This window comes from Anabrus simplex, chromosome 1 (assembly GCF_040414725.1).
Source record: "Anabrus simplex isolate iqAnaSimp1 chromosome 1, ASM4041472v1, whole genome shotgun sequence".
Classification (NCBI taxonomy): Eukaryota; Metazoa; Arthropoda; class Insecta; order Orthoptera; family Tettigoniidae; genus Anabrus; species Anabrus simplex.
Window position 1 is genome coordinate 1,288,998,943 of NC_090265.1, and position 14,054 is coordinate 1,289,012,996.

At 40.0% G+C, this 14,054-nt stretch overlaps 1 protein-coding gene across 1 annotated transcript in view; it reads left to right on the forward strand.

Annotated features, from left to right (window-relative positions):
* The first annotated feature begins 3,648 nt into the window (after window positions 1-3,648).
* Window positions 3,649-14,054, forward strand: part of RhoGEF3 (Rho guanine nucleotide exchange factor 3) — a 536,802-nt gene continuing 526,396 nt past the window's right edge. Inside the window, exon 1 of the mRNA XM_067152080.2 lies at window positions 3,649-3,737. Coding sequence (XP_067008181.1) covers window positions 3,688-3,737 — 50 coding nt within the window. The 5' untranslated portion in view covers window positions 3,649-3,687. The remainder of the gene's footprint in view (window positions 3,738-14,054) is intronic.

The window sequence follows — 14,054 nt, forward strand, 5'->3', positions numbered from 1 at the left end:
ATATCGATTTTCATTAAATTCGCTTCAACCGTTTTCTCGTGATGCGTGTACAGACAGACAGACAGACAGACAGACAGACAGACAGACAGACAGACAGACAGACAGACAGACAGACAGAAATTACGGAAAAGCAAAAAGTGCATTTTCTTGTTACTATGGACATGGCCGATACAGAAATACCATTATTTTCAAATTCTGAGCAATGTACAGACAAAACTCTTATTATATATATATAGATTATTATTATTTTACACAAAAAGGAACACTAAGAAACTTGACACTTTAGCACCGTTTTAAAGTGAAAATCTTTTATATGTTGAATTCCTGCTCCGTGGCTGGGTAGTCAGCGTCTTGGTCTCTGGTTCCCGGGGCCCTTGGTTCGATTCTACACAAAGTCGAGGTATTTATTTGCGGTACTGAATCCCTTGGCCCGGGGTCTGGGTATTTCTGCTGTCTCCGACATTCCTGCAAGTCATACAAGTTAAACAATACTATCCTCTACCACGCTAACATGCAGTTTCCCATTCACAACAGACGCAGCCCACCATCATCGGAGGGTCTGCTTTATAAGGACCTGCTTATATGTTGAATTGTTATGCATTTAAAACAGTTATGAAAATGTTATCCCCATTTCATTAAATCTTTCATTTGAGAAATTGGTGCATTGATCGATAAAAGCACTTTTGTTTCCCTGCCCTGTTCTGAAACATCCTTCACGGAAGAATAAATCTAATGAAATCGTAGGATACCAATAAGACGGATTAAGACAAGTAACCGAGGGCAGTCAGTTCCACCCACATTGCTTGTATGTCTCTCATCAAATACTCTGTACATTTCCATCACATTCCTGTGATTTTTAACACTGTACATTGTCGACAATTAACCTGAGAGAAATACATAAATACTAGTTCTATAAAAACCCGAATAAACAAGAAATACGAGGTATTCTATTTCTTATCATTTACCGATGTATAATATAGAAAACTACCTTCATTTGGCAATTGTAGGAATATTGTCCTCACATAAATAGAGATCAGTCATTCATAAAACCAGATTAAGACAAACGATGACACACACTTGCGGAAATGACGACAGAAGAAGTACTGCAACGACCTAGCATTCCTGTTGGGTAGTCGTCTTATTGAAGTGTAAGGAATGAACTGAGGACTGATAACGCTGTTAAAAATAGGCTTTTATACAGCCGCCATACAATACCAAAACAGGCATTAACGAACTGCATTTAAAACCATGGTCACCGGGCGAGTTAGCCGTGCGGTTGGGAGCGCGCAGCTGTGAGCTCGCATCCGGGAGATAGTGGGTTCGAACCCCGCTGTCGGCAGCCCTGAAGATGGTTTTCCGTGGTTTCCCATTTTCACACCAGGCAAATGCTGGGGCTGTACCTTAATTAAGGCCACGGCGGCTTCCTTCCTATTCCTAGGCCTTTCCTGTCCCATCATCGCCATAAGACCTATCTGTGTCGGTGCGACGTAAAGCAACTAGCAAAAAAAATGGTCAAATTGTAGTTATATTTTCCGTAAAGCTTTCATTTTAAACAGGGATATTATTATTGCAAAGTTTTAAGAGAAAATCTGGAAAATATTTCAATTGAATATTATATGAATTACATTCAAATAGATATACGTTTCGTTTTCATTTCTTGTCAGTTGTCATGTGTTACATGTCATGTGTTCATGAAAATATTTCGGAACTCAGAGAATCTTCTCTCCACTACACAGAATGTAAGTGGGCAATATTTTCATTTGCAAACTTAATTGGACTTGTGATCTGCTGGAACTCCGTCAAGGGCTCCAAACAATCGCTTAGGTATACCGTACTTAAGAATGTTCAAATAACCTGCAAAGAGTAATCTATACTCACTCAGGAAAATTATGGAATAATTATTTTTGTACGAGGAACGTCTGATTTTGCAGTAGATCTCCTACATGTTTAACTAGTTACTGTTGCACTACTGAAAATTGATGATGAGCCTGATCTTTCGTGGCCTAGTTTCTGTAAAACATTCACTATATTCCAATGAAAAAAATGCCTTATGTCTGTATAGAAATAGTTTGTTTACGGCCACCGAATCCCTTCGTACGTTCTGAAGACAATTTGAGTTCCTGTTCTGTTAAATAAGCACGCACGGGTATCATAAGACGTGCCAAATTACTTACGAGTGCTCTACGCACCTGTTCCAACAACTGACTATGAATACCAACAAGAATGAAAACAATACTGTCTGTAAATACTGAGTGTTGTTAACTCGTCGAGATAATATTAGTTTAATGATGCAAATGAAATTACTCAAGAAGAATGAATAGTGACGTAAAACTGAAAATGTATAATTATGAGGATCTAGCAATTAATATTAACCGTTTTCTTATCACGGCGAGTAGTCCATATCTATTTTTTTCGAATTCAAATGGGCGTCTCCGAAGACCGTAAAAAAGTAGTTAGTGGGACGTAAAGCAAATAACATTATTATTCCAATTCAAATGAATTACCGATTTATTACTAATTCGAATGAACGCGTACAAACATAAACAAATGCTTTCATATTTTAATGTTAATCGGAAACGTAATATCTGTAAGTCAAAAATGTTCGTGTTGAATAATCTCCGTTATCGTCTCCTAGGATTGGCAATGATATCCTCAATACCACATTATTTTCAATACAGAAATTGTAATAACACTGGTCATTAGACAGAATCTAAATACAATACGAATATAAGGCGGAGTTTTCCTCTAACAGGAAATAATAATAATATATTTCATTCCCCTTCAATTGCTTTATATTTTGAGAGATGTGAGAGTGTTGAACTTCTGTCCCACGGATTTCATTAATGTGGCAGAAACCATCAAACCGCAATGGCCGTATTTTAACAAATGTCTCAAATGTCAACAACCTCAGCCGGGATCGAACCCGTTATCATGGATACAGAGAGACGACGACCAACCTTGCAACTGAGGTCAGCACGGCGGAAATATCCCTCCCTGAAGGTGTATATCGGTGACAGCGTTAATTGTTCCTTGGCTTTTGACTTGCCATTATAATATTTAAATGACGTAGGGTCTCAACAGAAAATTAAAACAGACTTAACTAAATTAAAGTCTGCGGAGGGCGTAATAACCGAATGGCATGCCGAGCTGAGTTGTTTGCCTGGTAGAGCGCTGGACTTCTGAGCCCAACTGACAGGTTCGATCCTCAGACCAGTGGTATTTGAAGGTGCTCACATACATCAGCCTTGTGTCGGCAGATTTAATGGCACGTTAAAGAATTCCTGCGGGGCAAAATTCTGGCACCTTGGCGTCTCCGAAAACCGTAATAGCAGTAAGTGGGACCGCAAATCAATAACATTATTTAAAAATAGAAAAATGGCATCGTTGCCGGATTCTCGTCCAATCCTGGCCAATGCATGTGTGCGTTTTGAAAAGAAATGTCACGTCTCTGTTGTTTTGGATTCAACGTAAAACTGTGGCTATGATCAAAATTTCAAGAGCCATGTAAAACTACAAGTTTGCTGGCTTCTTGAACTTACGCCTGGTCTTTAGGGCATGTCGTAAGTGCCCGGTGTTGAAAGGAACATTGTGAAGTGTAAATTAGTGCTAACTTGATGAAGAGTAGCCAAGGTTCTCAGTCGTTCATGACGATGACAGGAGTGAGGACTGTTCATTGTACATTGGGGCATGCTGCTCTTGTCACCGTCCTATCTGCTATTGCTGGATATAACATCAAGGTGAGCCATAGTATAATCAAATCTTGGTTTTGGCCGTTATGTTTTAAAATTAAATTTGTACTTGTCAAACTTACTTTGCACTAACAGATTAAGAGCTTGCAGGAACTATTTCTTATTGTTCATTGTTAGTTATATATTGGTCATGTGTTCTTAAATGTAGAAAATAAAATGTCTAATAACCTACATTATTAGGAGCTGGTAATAGCGTTTTGTCCTTGAATCGACAATTTCAGTACCATCTCACCACAGACTTGTGCTATGATGGTATACATCGAACTGTAGAATTGACATTATTTGTCTGTTGTTGTTCGCTGCCATAGTCAAAGCATTAGTATTGTAGCATCCCGCCCTGTTAGGCAGTCGGATAAGAAAGCTGACATGTATCTGCCATGACTGAGCCAGAACAATATCGCGAAAACCCATAGATGCGAAGGGAAATATATTGCCGTCGTTCCAGTTGTGCTGAAATACTATACCGCCTCTGTCAGTACCATGATTTGAACTTCAGACTACGGACATGACAGCTTCCAATTTCATTACGGTATATTAGTAAACTTTTCGACCACGAAAGCGGCTTCGAATAAATGATTCTGTGTTTGCAATAAGTTACTTCTTTTGCGTACACTTGGAGTGAGTTTGGACACTCATGAAAGCCCCCCGATGATCGACTTTCATAGAACCACTTTGTTCGACTCTTCAGTTTTTATTGCTGATTTTCGTCATTAGTGCCGTGACGTAGCTGCTGGCCTCCCACCCTAACGGCTGAAGTTTGAATCACAGTCGATCCCGAATTATTGGAATTTGACGTACAAAATCGCGCCCATATACTCCAGACCAAAACTAATATCAACCAGGGCGGCTCCGGCTACCTCAAAAATAGATGGAATAAACGGAAGAAAAATAATTTTGCTTTCTGCTGAAAGGACTGTCTATTGTGAACAGATCGAAAGTCAAACCCAGAAACCCAATGACATGCTCCCGAATCCTGCACCTATAATAATAATAATAATAATAATAATAATAATAATAATAATAATAATAATAATAATAATAATAATAATAGTAGTAATGATCGTAATATATTCTAAAAATTTGCTGTAGAAAGTGGTTCTTTAATACAGCTGGTAAATCTCCTGCACGGGTATATATGAGCACTCAAAATGCAAACTGACTGTGCCGAGATTTGATGCTGCAGCCTGAAGCACAGGAAATACGTGTCAAAATAACCTTGTCAGTCGACCGATTCCTAATTCCTTCGGTTGTATTTTCTCCCGCATTTTCATTTTGGCAACTGAAAAAATATGTATTTTGTTCGCTGTTAATGACACGTTGGACACGGTATATTGTCTTGTGGCCTTCATCTTGCCTCAGAATTCTCTGAGAGGAAGTTGTATTTGCTTTGAAGTAACATTTAACTACTTTTGTCTTTCGTAATCACTGGACTTCTTGGCTTATTTTGCACACCGTACCCGAGTAAATATTCAGGCTGTGAACTATGCAGAGGTCATGAACAACGCTGGACTTACGAGAAGTTCTTGACTCTTGAGGAAATGGGATTCACCTGAGAATATCCGTTACAAAGAAGAAAATCGTCCTTCAAAAAAACGGCTCCAAATTTGCTAGTTGTGTGAGTCTCACACTGTCAAAATACGGAGCGTAAACCCTCAACAGTGTGGGGTGGGTTGCCTCTTATCCAGGAGCGTGCACAGTGCCATAGGTGCTTGCTTGCATTCTATGTATCACATAGCCATCCACCATTACTTTCCACGTCATTCTATGTTTTATCCGTCAAGCAGTCACCTTCAAACCTACCTGAATTTTATTAATTCCAGTATCAGTTATAAATTAATTCATCAAACTATTTACAGAAAGGTTATTATTTAAACTGTTGTTAGGCAACAATTAACAAAACTTTATTACACCTATATTATTATTATTATTATTATTATTATTATTATTATTATTATTATTATTATTCTTTTCTTGTTTCGTTTCGGCCAACTAAGGAGCACGTCATTTCAACTGTTTCCCTTGAGGTTTAATGTTGGTCCAATACTCCTTCATTCGTATACGGTGTTGCTCCTTTCGTTCTTGCGTCCATGCCTTTCCAGTTTTCATCTTCGGCTTTGGTAGGAAACTCTGATGTTCTTGGAGTTTTTTCTTAAGTGGGACACGCTCCTGGATATCTTCGAATGAGATCCCATTCTCCTGCAGATTTTTCTGTGCCTCACTGAACCATGCCCCCTTTGCTATTATTATTATTATTATTATTATTATTATTATTATTATTATTATTATTATTATTATTATTATTATTATTATTATGCCTACCAATACCCCCTCTACTGTGCTCTCCTCTGAGCATAAAGCGCCACCCTTCTATTCTGTACGTATTATGTTTTCAGTCAGAACTGCAAAGAAAAAGAATTACAGCCATAAACTAAAATTGACGTCAATAAGGTAAGGGAAATGTATACCGCAAGGCCCGAATACTAGCAGAACATACCCGTCGTTGATGATGTCGCTGACTTCCGTTTCTACCATTCGTTGACGTGTTAATCTTTAAGAAGCAACCTTCATACACTCTGCTGTCCAATCTGAAGTAGGAGGACCTGACAAGAACGGAACAAATATCCAGCCGAACAGCGCTTGGCCGGTACGTACTCTGGAACGCGTGAGTTAACACATAAAGACCGAATTTTCAAGAGAACATTAGAGCTACAAAGAAAAAGCATATGGCAGCTTTTTTACGCTGCTTGGCTTTATTTGGTGATAGGACTAAGTTAACTGTTCGCCCATTATTTAGGTTTTTAGCGGATAAAACATGCACAATTTCAGTCAACCCCTACTAATTAATGGCCGTCACTTATAAAGGTTTATTATTGAACATTTTTTGAACTGTAATTCTGAGGTATATCCATACCAAATTCCATCTCCATTGGTCCAGTACATCAGGCGTGATTGAACAAGAGATGAAGAGGCATCATCTCAATTTAAACTACTGCATAAAGCGATTTTTTAAAAATGGCAAATATTGTATTCTCAGGTCAATAACTGGAAATAAAATATAACAGTATGTACCAGATGTTTAGTTCCATGCCTTTTATAATTAATTCGTTAAAAACTGAGTCTAACTATCGTCGACTTGTCTCTACTTCTCTTGCCCTCCACGACCGAGTCCTTTATTATCGTACATAACCTATTCTTATCCATTCGCTTCACATAACCCCACTGCCGAAGCCGTTATAGGTAGGCCTACAGCTTCATCCATCGAGTGCATTCCTTACTTAGCGTTTATCTCCTCATGTCGAGTACCCTCCTGCCATTCGTACCACCTGTTTGTACTAGCAGTTTCTCGCTACTTTCATATCTGCCACTTTTAACTTGGGAATAAGATATTCGGGGTCCACCCATCTTTCAGTCCCGTACAGCAAAATCGGCGTGTAAACAAACCAATCTACAGACAGTTTCATCCGATAGGCCGGTAGCCGCTTGTTTATTATATGGGTATTGTAACGTTTTTATGTAACATTTTGTAACGCCTTAAATCGGTGTTAAGTTAAATCCTAGAGATATTTATACTTATCAGTCTTCTTCTACTACCGCTTTTCCCACATCTGAGGGGGCGCGGGTGCGAACTGTGTAGCACATGTGGATTTGGCCCTGTTTTACGGCCGGATGCCCTTCCCGACACCAACCCTATATGGAGGGACGTAATCACTATTGGGTGTTTCTGTGGGTGGTGCGTTGTCTGAATATGAAGATGAAAGTGTTGGGACAAACACAAACACCCAGTCCCCAAGCCAGAAGAATTAATCACACGCGATACAAATCCCAGACCCGGTCGGGAATCGAACCCGGGACCCTCTGAATCGAAGGCCAGTACGCGACCATTCCGCCAATGAGTCGGACATATGCTTGTTATCATTATTTTCCAATTTCACCGAAGTAAATGGTTCGAATTTGAAATTCTTACTGCCTTTTTAAAATGATAAACTAAATATATAATCGAAGTCGCAAATTTTAATTCATTTCATTTTTAGTATCTTTGGACCTTTTAGCGCTCTTGAAGTTGCCGTGTTAGAAATCTGAGGTCAGTTAGGAAAGTTAATTTACTAAGGAATATTTTGGTGTAGGGAGCCTCTAGACAGGCTGACTTACTTTCACCGCGCTTGGAAAACCTCACACCATCATTATGTCGGCTATCGCCCTCATATCAATAAATGTATGTCATTGCTATGTCCGAGTAACCATGGTCTCTGGTCTGGACGTAAGCTATTACGCGATTTTTCTCAAGCAATTTCGCAAATATATTTTCAGGTCTTTATTTTGAAATAAAACGTAGTCATATGATAAATACCCCTGAGAACGTTTGTGCAAAATGTCATTACCGAGCGAGTTGGTCGTGTAGTTAGGGTCGCGCAGCTATGTACTTGCATTCGGGAGATGGTGGGTTCGATTCCAACCGTTGGCAGCTCAAAAGATGGTTTTCCATTTTCACACCTTAATTAACGCCACGGCCGCTACCTTCTCAATCCTAGCTCTTTCCCATCCTTTCGTCGCCTAAAACCTTCAAAGTGTTAGTGCGATGTTAAACCAGTAGGGAAAAAAATCATGACATTCCGCCAGCGGTTTAAATTTGATGTCGTTTCGGAAGGTAGACTTGCGTCATTTCATTTTTGTGTAGAGAGAAGATGCCGGTGGATAGATAGATAGATAGATAGATAGATAGATAGATAGATAGATAGATAGATAGATAGATAGATAGATAGATAAATAGATGGATGGATGGATGGATGGATGGATGGATGGATGGATGGATGGATGGATGGATGGATATCTTCAAGTGTGACTTGGTGTGGCAACCACATCACACCGAGCTGAGCCTGGCATTTCTTCTTTTTACTGTGCCAGGCTTCTCTTTATCTCTGTTTCGGGCCCATCTCCGTTTATTAACTAAAAAGAATTTTTCTGATCCCTGCAGTGGCCCGTCTCCGTTTGTTAACTGAAAAGAATTTTTCTGATCCCTGCAGTTTTAGGTTATAAGACATAGACATTGTTTCATTTTTCCACCTCCCATCAAGGACCATCTGTTTATTTTGTGGATACCTTTATTCTTCGTGGAGTTGCTTTTTCCTCCTCCTCCCCCCCCCCCCCCGCCCCGCCACCTCTTACTATCAAGAGAGACCAATAATCTCGTTGTCTTGCCTCTTAATACAATATCAACTTGACAAGTTTTCGGCACAACATCGTGTGACAATAATGATTATTCACAAATAATTATTCTACCTGAATTCCGAATTAAGTGGTTCAGACGGTAAAGCGCTGGCCTTCCGAGCCCAAGTTCGTGGGTTCGATCCTGGCTTAGTGCGATGCTATATGGAAGTGGTAAAATATGCCAGTCTCCGACACACTCCTATGGGACAAAATTCCGGCGCATCGGTTTCTCCGAAAACCGTAGAAGTAGTTAATGGGACGTAAAGGCAATTTTGTATATTGAATCTTCAGCCCGAAGACTGGTTGGATTCTCACAGCTTCAGCATCACCTGTCATAAATAACCCAGGTATCACTGAAGAGATGTAGCCTACTAAGAAAATGAGGAGTGGGGTGATTTCCAATTGCTTTCCTCACTTTGCTAGGAGGTGCTCACCTCAGTCTACCAAGTTCGTTGGAAGGCTCTAATCAACCGACCATTCATCATAGGGACTGGCTGCATAAGAAATGGTGTTATTAACATCGCTCATACTTCAGTCACGGAGACTGATACAGACGGATCAGTGAAAGTAACACTTCGTTCTAGCCCATACCACAAGACGCAAAGCACTGTAGTCTGATCAGAAATGGATCTGAGTTACTATTTCTTCTTCCCTCATTGCCCAATTCTTCATTTCCGGTTTCTGCTTACTTACGATCATCAAAGGCACATAATAACGTAACTCACTGTGTAGAGTAGTTGACGTGCCGCTCCTCTCCTTTATTGAAAATTGTGACGTCGAATCCCAGCAGAGCCTGTTGGTATTTACCGTCCAGCGTCTTCAAAGACCAACAGTAGCCGAAAGGATATTAAACGTATAACTTAACAATAATTGAAGACATGGATGGAAGAAGGGCTTAAGTCAGGTTGTGGCGTTATTCGGTAAATTGCATATATACGTTCCTTGGAGGCTCTTCTAGATACTACCTAAATGGCTTTTCGGTAGTGTCAATAGATGGCGTGTGATGTGCTATATTGAGTTGCGCCGTTCTTCCAAATATTGCTCGTGCCGGACGTAAAATACGCTCCAATGCTGATTTAGGGCGAGCCAGCAATCATCACTCACCAGACTCGAAACAGCTGACGCAGGAGTAATGTCAGGAGGAGAAACATCTGATATTTCAGCAGATGACAGTGAATACTTACCAAATGAAACCTCAGATGATTCGGATACTAAATCCTTACTATCAGAATGATCTGCCGTTCTCAGCCCACTGTCATTTGCAACACCACAAACTAAAGGACTTCAGTTTTCAATTCCAAAGTATGTCATATTATGTCACTCTCCTGAAGGAACTGTATCAGGAAGCCAGAATTATAATATTACGTTTCATGACAAGTTTCAGTTATTGAAGGATATATGGTCTGTAAGATAATTTGGATAGCTTTCCAGTCCCTCGTGTAGGTATTGAACCCAGAAAATTAAAAGATGTTAAAGATTTAGTAAGAGTTCTATGCACAGATACACGTGCATGGTTTGAAAATATTTTCCGGAAAGCTGAATCTGTGGGAGTAGGAAATTCTCGATATAGTGCCTCTTCTAATGACATGTCGTGACCTGCCAAATGTTCTAACCTGTAAAACTTGTCTACATGCTTCCAACAATGTAAAAAACATTAATTTTCAATGAAAATGTTTCTTGAAAATGGAATAAGGGCGTAACTCCAAAATACAAAATTGACAACAAACCAAAAAATGTATAAATATTTTTGATGTACATATTATGAAATAATCAAGAATGTAGTTAAGTATAATATACCACAATTTTGTATTTCTGAGAAAAGTGTTTGATGTTGTAATTCTTTAAACTCATTTATCTCAAAAGAGTGTTTTTTGAGTTACGCCCTTCTTCCATCCATGTCTTCAATTACTCTCTGCAACATCATGTATTCATTTTTTCAATCATAATATAGTGTGTGGTGTAATATATTGATTCCTTTGTGACACGTAGTAATAGTTGTAAATCGTCTAGTGCCTGTCAAGCAGTGAAACCGATTGTGCGGAAATGTTGGCAAACATTGCTTACCAAGTGTGAGGGATGTGTTACTTTGTGGTTGTGCGTACACAATTACGCTACTCACTCGAGCAGAACACTTAACAATAGCAGCAACAGGTACCGCCCTCTCTCCCTCTACAAGCAGCAGACTCGGCGCTGCGTAAATTCCATTTTGCTGACCGTCCTAAACCTAATGGATGTGTGAGGCTTGCTGGAATTTTGGTGTAAGTAAATAGTACCTCCATTTTTATAGGTCATTAGGTCGATTAATAATGATAATGTTGTATGTTTAACATCCCTTCAATGGCTATTAATTTTAAGCGAAGGCGTGGTGTCGGAATTTTGTCACGCAAGAGTTTCTGACGCGTCGGAAGCCAATGGCGTGAAGTTGCAGCCCCCCTCAAATGCCACTGACCATAGTGCGGAGCGGTCTGCTATCTTCGGGTTAGAAGGACGACTAACCGAATGTTCCTTTGCCATCATTTCAGAACTACTATCAATCCTGTGTGTTCGACAATTACCCAACAGCGTAGCCATTTTTAAACACCGCATAACCAGCATTTAGATAAGTTGCCACGTGCTGTTGGCTAAAGGAGAGGTGGGAAGGAACTAGCCACCGTACCGCAAATAAACTCGGACTTAAGATGCCTGATCAGTGGTCCTTGGCTTATCTTGGGGCTCTGAGTAAGCCGCCAACGTCCAGGTTTGGATAAGGTACTTCGTTAGTTCAATAATTCCTTTCAGGTCAAAAGGACCCCATAATTCTGGAATTTTGCCCTGAAAAAACTGATCTTTAACATGCCAATTAATCTTCTGAATCCTGTTTCTTTGCGTGTAATTCTTCCAAGAAGCTATCAACTTTTAAGTGTGGTTTGTTGACTACGAGGCCCCGATCTAAGTCTGATATTGCTTCCTTTTACTTTTGCCAGTCTGCTCGCCTTCTTGTTTCCTATCAGACCTCTTGTTCTCTTCCGAACTGACTTCTTGTTCTTGAGGCCTAGGGAGTCTGTCATGCTCATATTCACGCCCTTTGTGTTCCTCCCATTATTTTCATTGCCGATTTCTTCATGCTTCACTCTTCCGTATTCTCATCTGATTGGTGTTCGAGGGGATAGTTGCCTAGTTGTAGCCTACTTCCCCCTCAAACAATAATCTCCATACTTTTCAGCTAGCAGAATAGTGACGATAATGCACTCTATGTAATCGAGATATATTCTAAGATTATGACGATATTTTCCGTTTTTCAAAGCTCATGTGCTCGTATTTAGTCCAGCAGGAGTTCTTTTAGGTGCCAGTAAATCTACCGACACGAGGCTAAGGTATTTGAGCACCTTCAAATACTACCGGACTGAGACAACATCGAACCTGAGAAATTGGCGTCAGAAGGCCAGCGCTTCAATCGTCTGAGCCACTCAGCCCGGCTTAATGTTATTTTTACATTATGCCCATCGAATGTAAAACTATTGACGTAGACCTATTTCACAATCATTGTGTATTAATTTGTCAAAGTTTTCTGAGTGTTAATTCAGGTAAACCCAATTTGCAGTCGTGTATTGCCTTTATGCAGATATTTTCAACCTCCAGAATTTTTTTTTACAAGAATTGTAAAACTATTGACGTAGACCTATTTCACAATCATTGACTCCCCTCAATATCTCACATCGTATCAATATGGAGAATAAAGTTTCTTGGCGGACTGGGTTGGTTGAAGGTGACAGACCAGATTTAACTTGGACAAGTCGATCAGGCTAAAAACGTGGCCGCCATCAAGGAGTAGATGTAGAACTGATTTCGAATAGAACTCTCTGCCACCCTAGAAATAGTACTTGGTGTTGTCCCACTTTGTCGATGTGCTACCTAACAATGCGATCGGGAGATATGACTGATCTCAGCTCACTCCTGACACCAGTCGAAACCACACAAATTTCACACGAAGAGACCGTTGACCGAGGATCTTCTAATGTCTAACGATGAATAAACTCAAAAAATTAAGTCTACAAGTTTTTCTTGTATCTTCTTTTCTGGAAGCCGGATTTTATAGTCAAACACATTTTCCAACATTATAATTTCCTACAGATTTGTGTTACTTTACTGAGAATGAATCTACCAATATCATTGTTTGTGTATTAATTTGTCAAAGTTTTCTGAGTGTTAATTCAGGTAAACCCAATTTGCAGTCGTGTATTGCCTTTATGCAGATATTTTCAACCTCCAGAATTTTTTTTACAAGAATTGTAAGCTTACTGTTTGCTGATCGGGATGGATAATGGAATTGACGAATGAAAGCAGTTTCAAATCTCAAAAAATTTTCCGCAGTATTAAACTTTCCGAATGCTTTCCGGTCTCTTTTTTTTTGCTAGGGGCTTTACGTCGCACCGACACAGGTAGGTCTTACGGCGACGATGGGATAGGAAAGGCCTAGGAATTGGAAGGAAGTGGCCGTGGCCTTAATTAAGGTACAGCCCCAGCATTTGCCTGGTGTGAAAGTGAAAAACCACGAAAAACCATCTTCAGGGCTGCGAACCCACTATCTCCCGGATAGGAGCTCACAGCCGCGCGCCTTTACGCGCACGGCCAAATCGCCCGGTACTTCTGGTCTAAAGAATCTGGTTGAGTATCGGTCGAAAAGACACTGAATAAACAAAGGAATACTAGTGCTAAGGAATTTGATTACACGCAGTCGAAGACGTTTATGTTGCTGGTAGGCTGCAATGGGAATGAAAAGTGTTGAGGAATCATGGTAATTATTTTAACACAAAACTACCACTTTTTACCTTAGGCCTATGCAATACATTGTTTATAGTATGTCTTATTGAATGGATTGCTGCATTCAGTCGGTAGATTTTTTCGTTGATTCTTTTGTGTGTGTGTGACTTTAACCGTTACTTTTACAGTCCTAGAAGGGCCCTATGGCTGCCAAGAGGACTACTGCCCAGTTACCAGATGGCCTGCAGATGTTGGGGTGTCACGTGGTAAGCATGACGACTCATTCGCCGCATTGCTTGACTTTCAAGATCAGATCTAGTGCCTCACGACTCAGACAGTTCTCATAAGGCAGAGTGAACC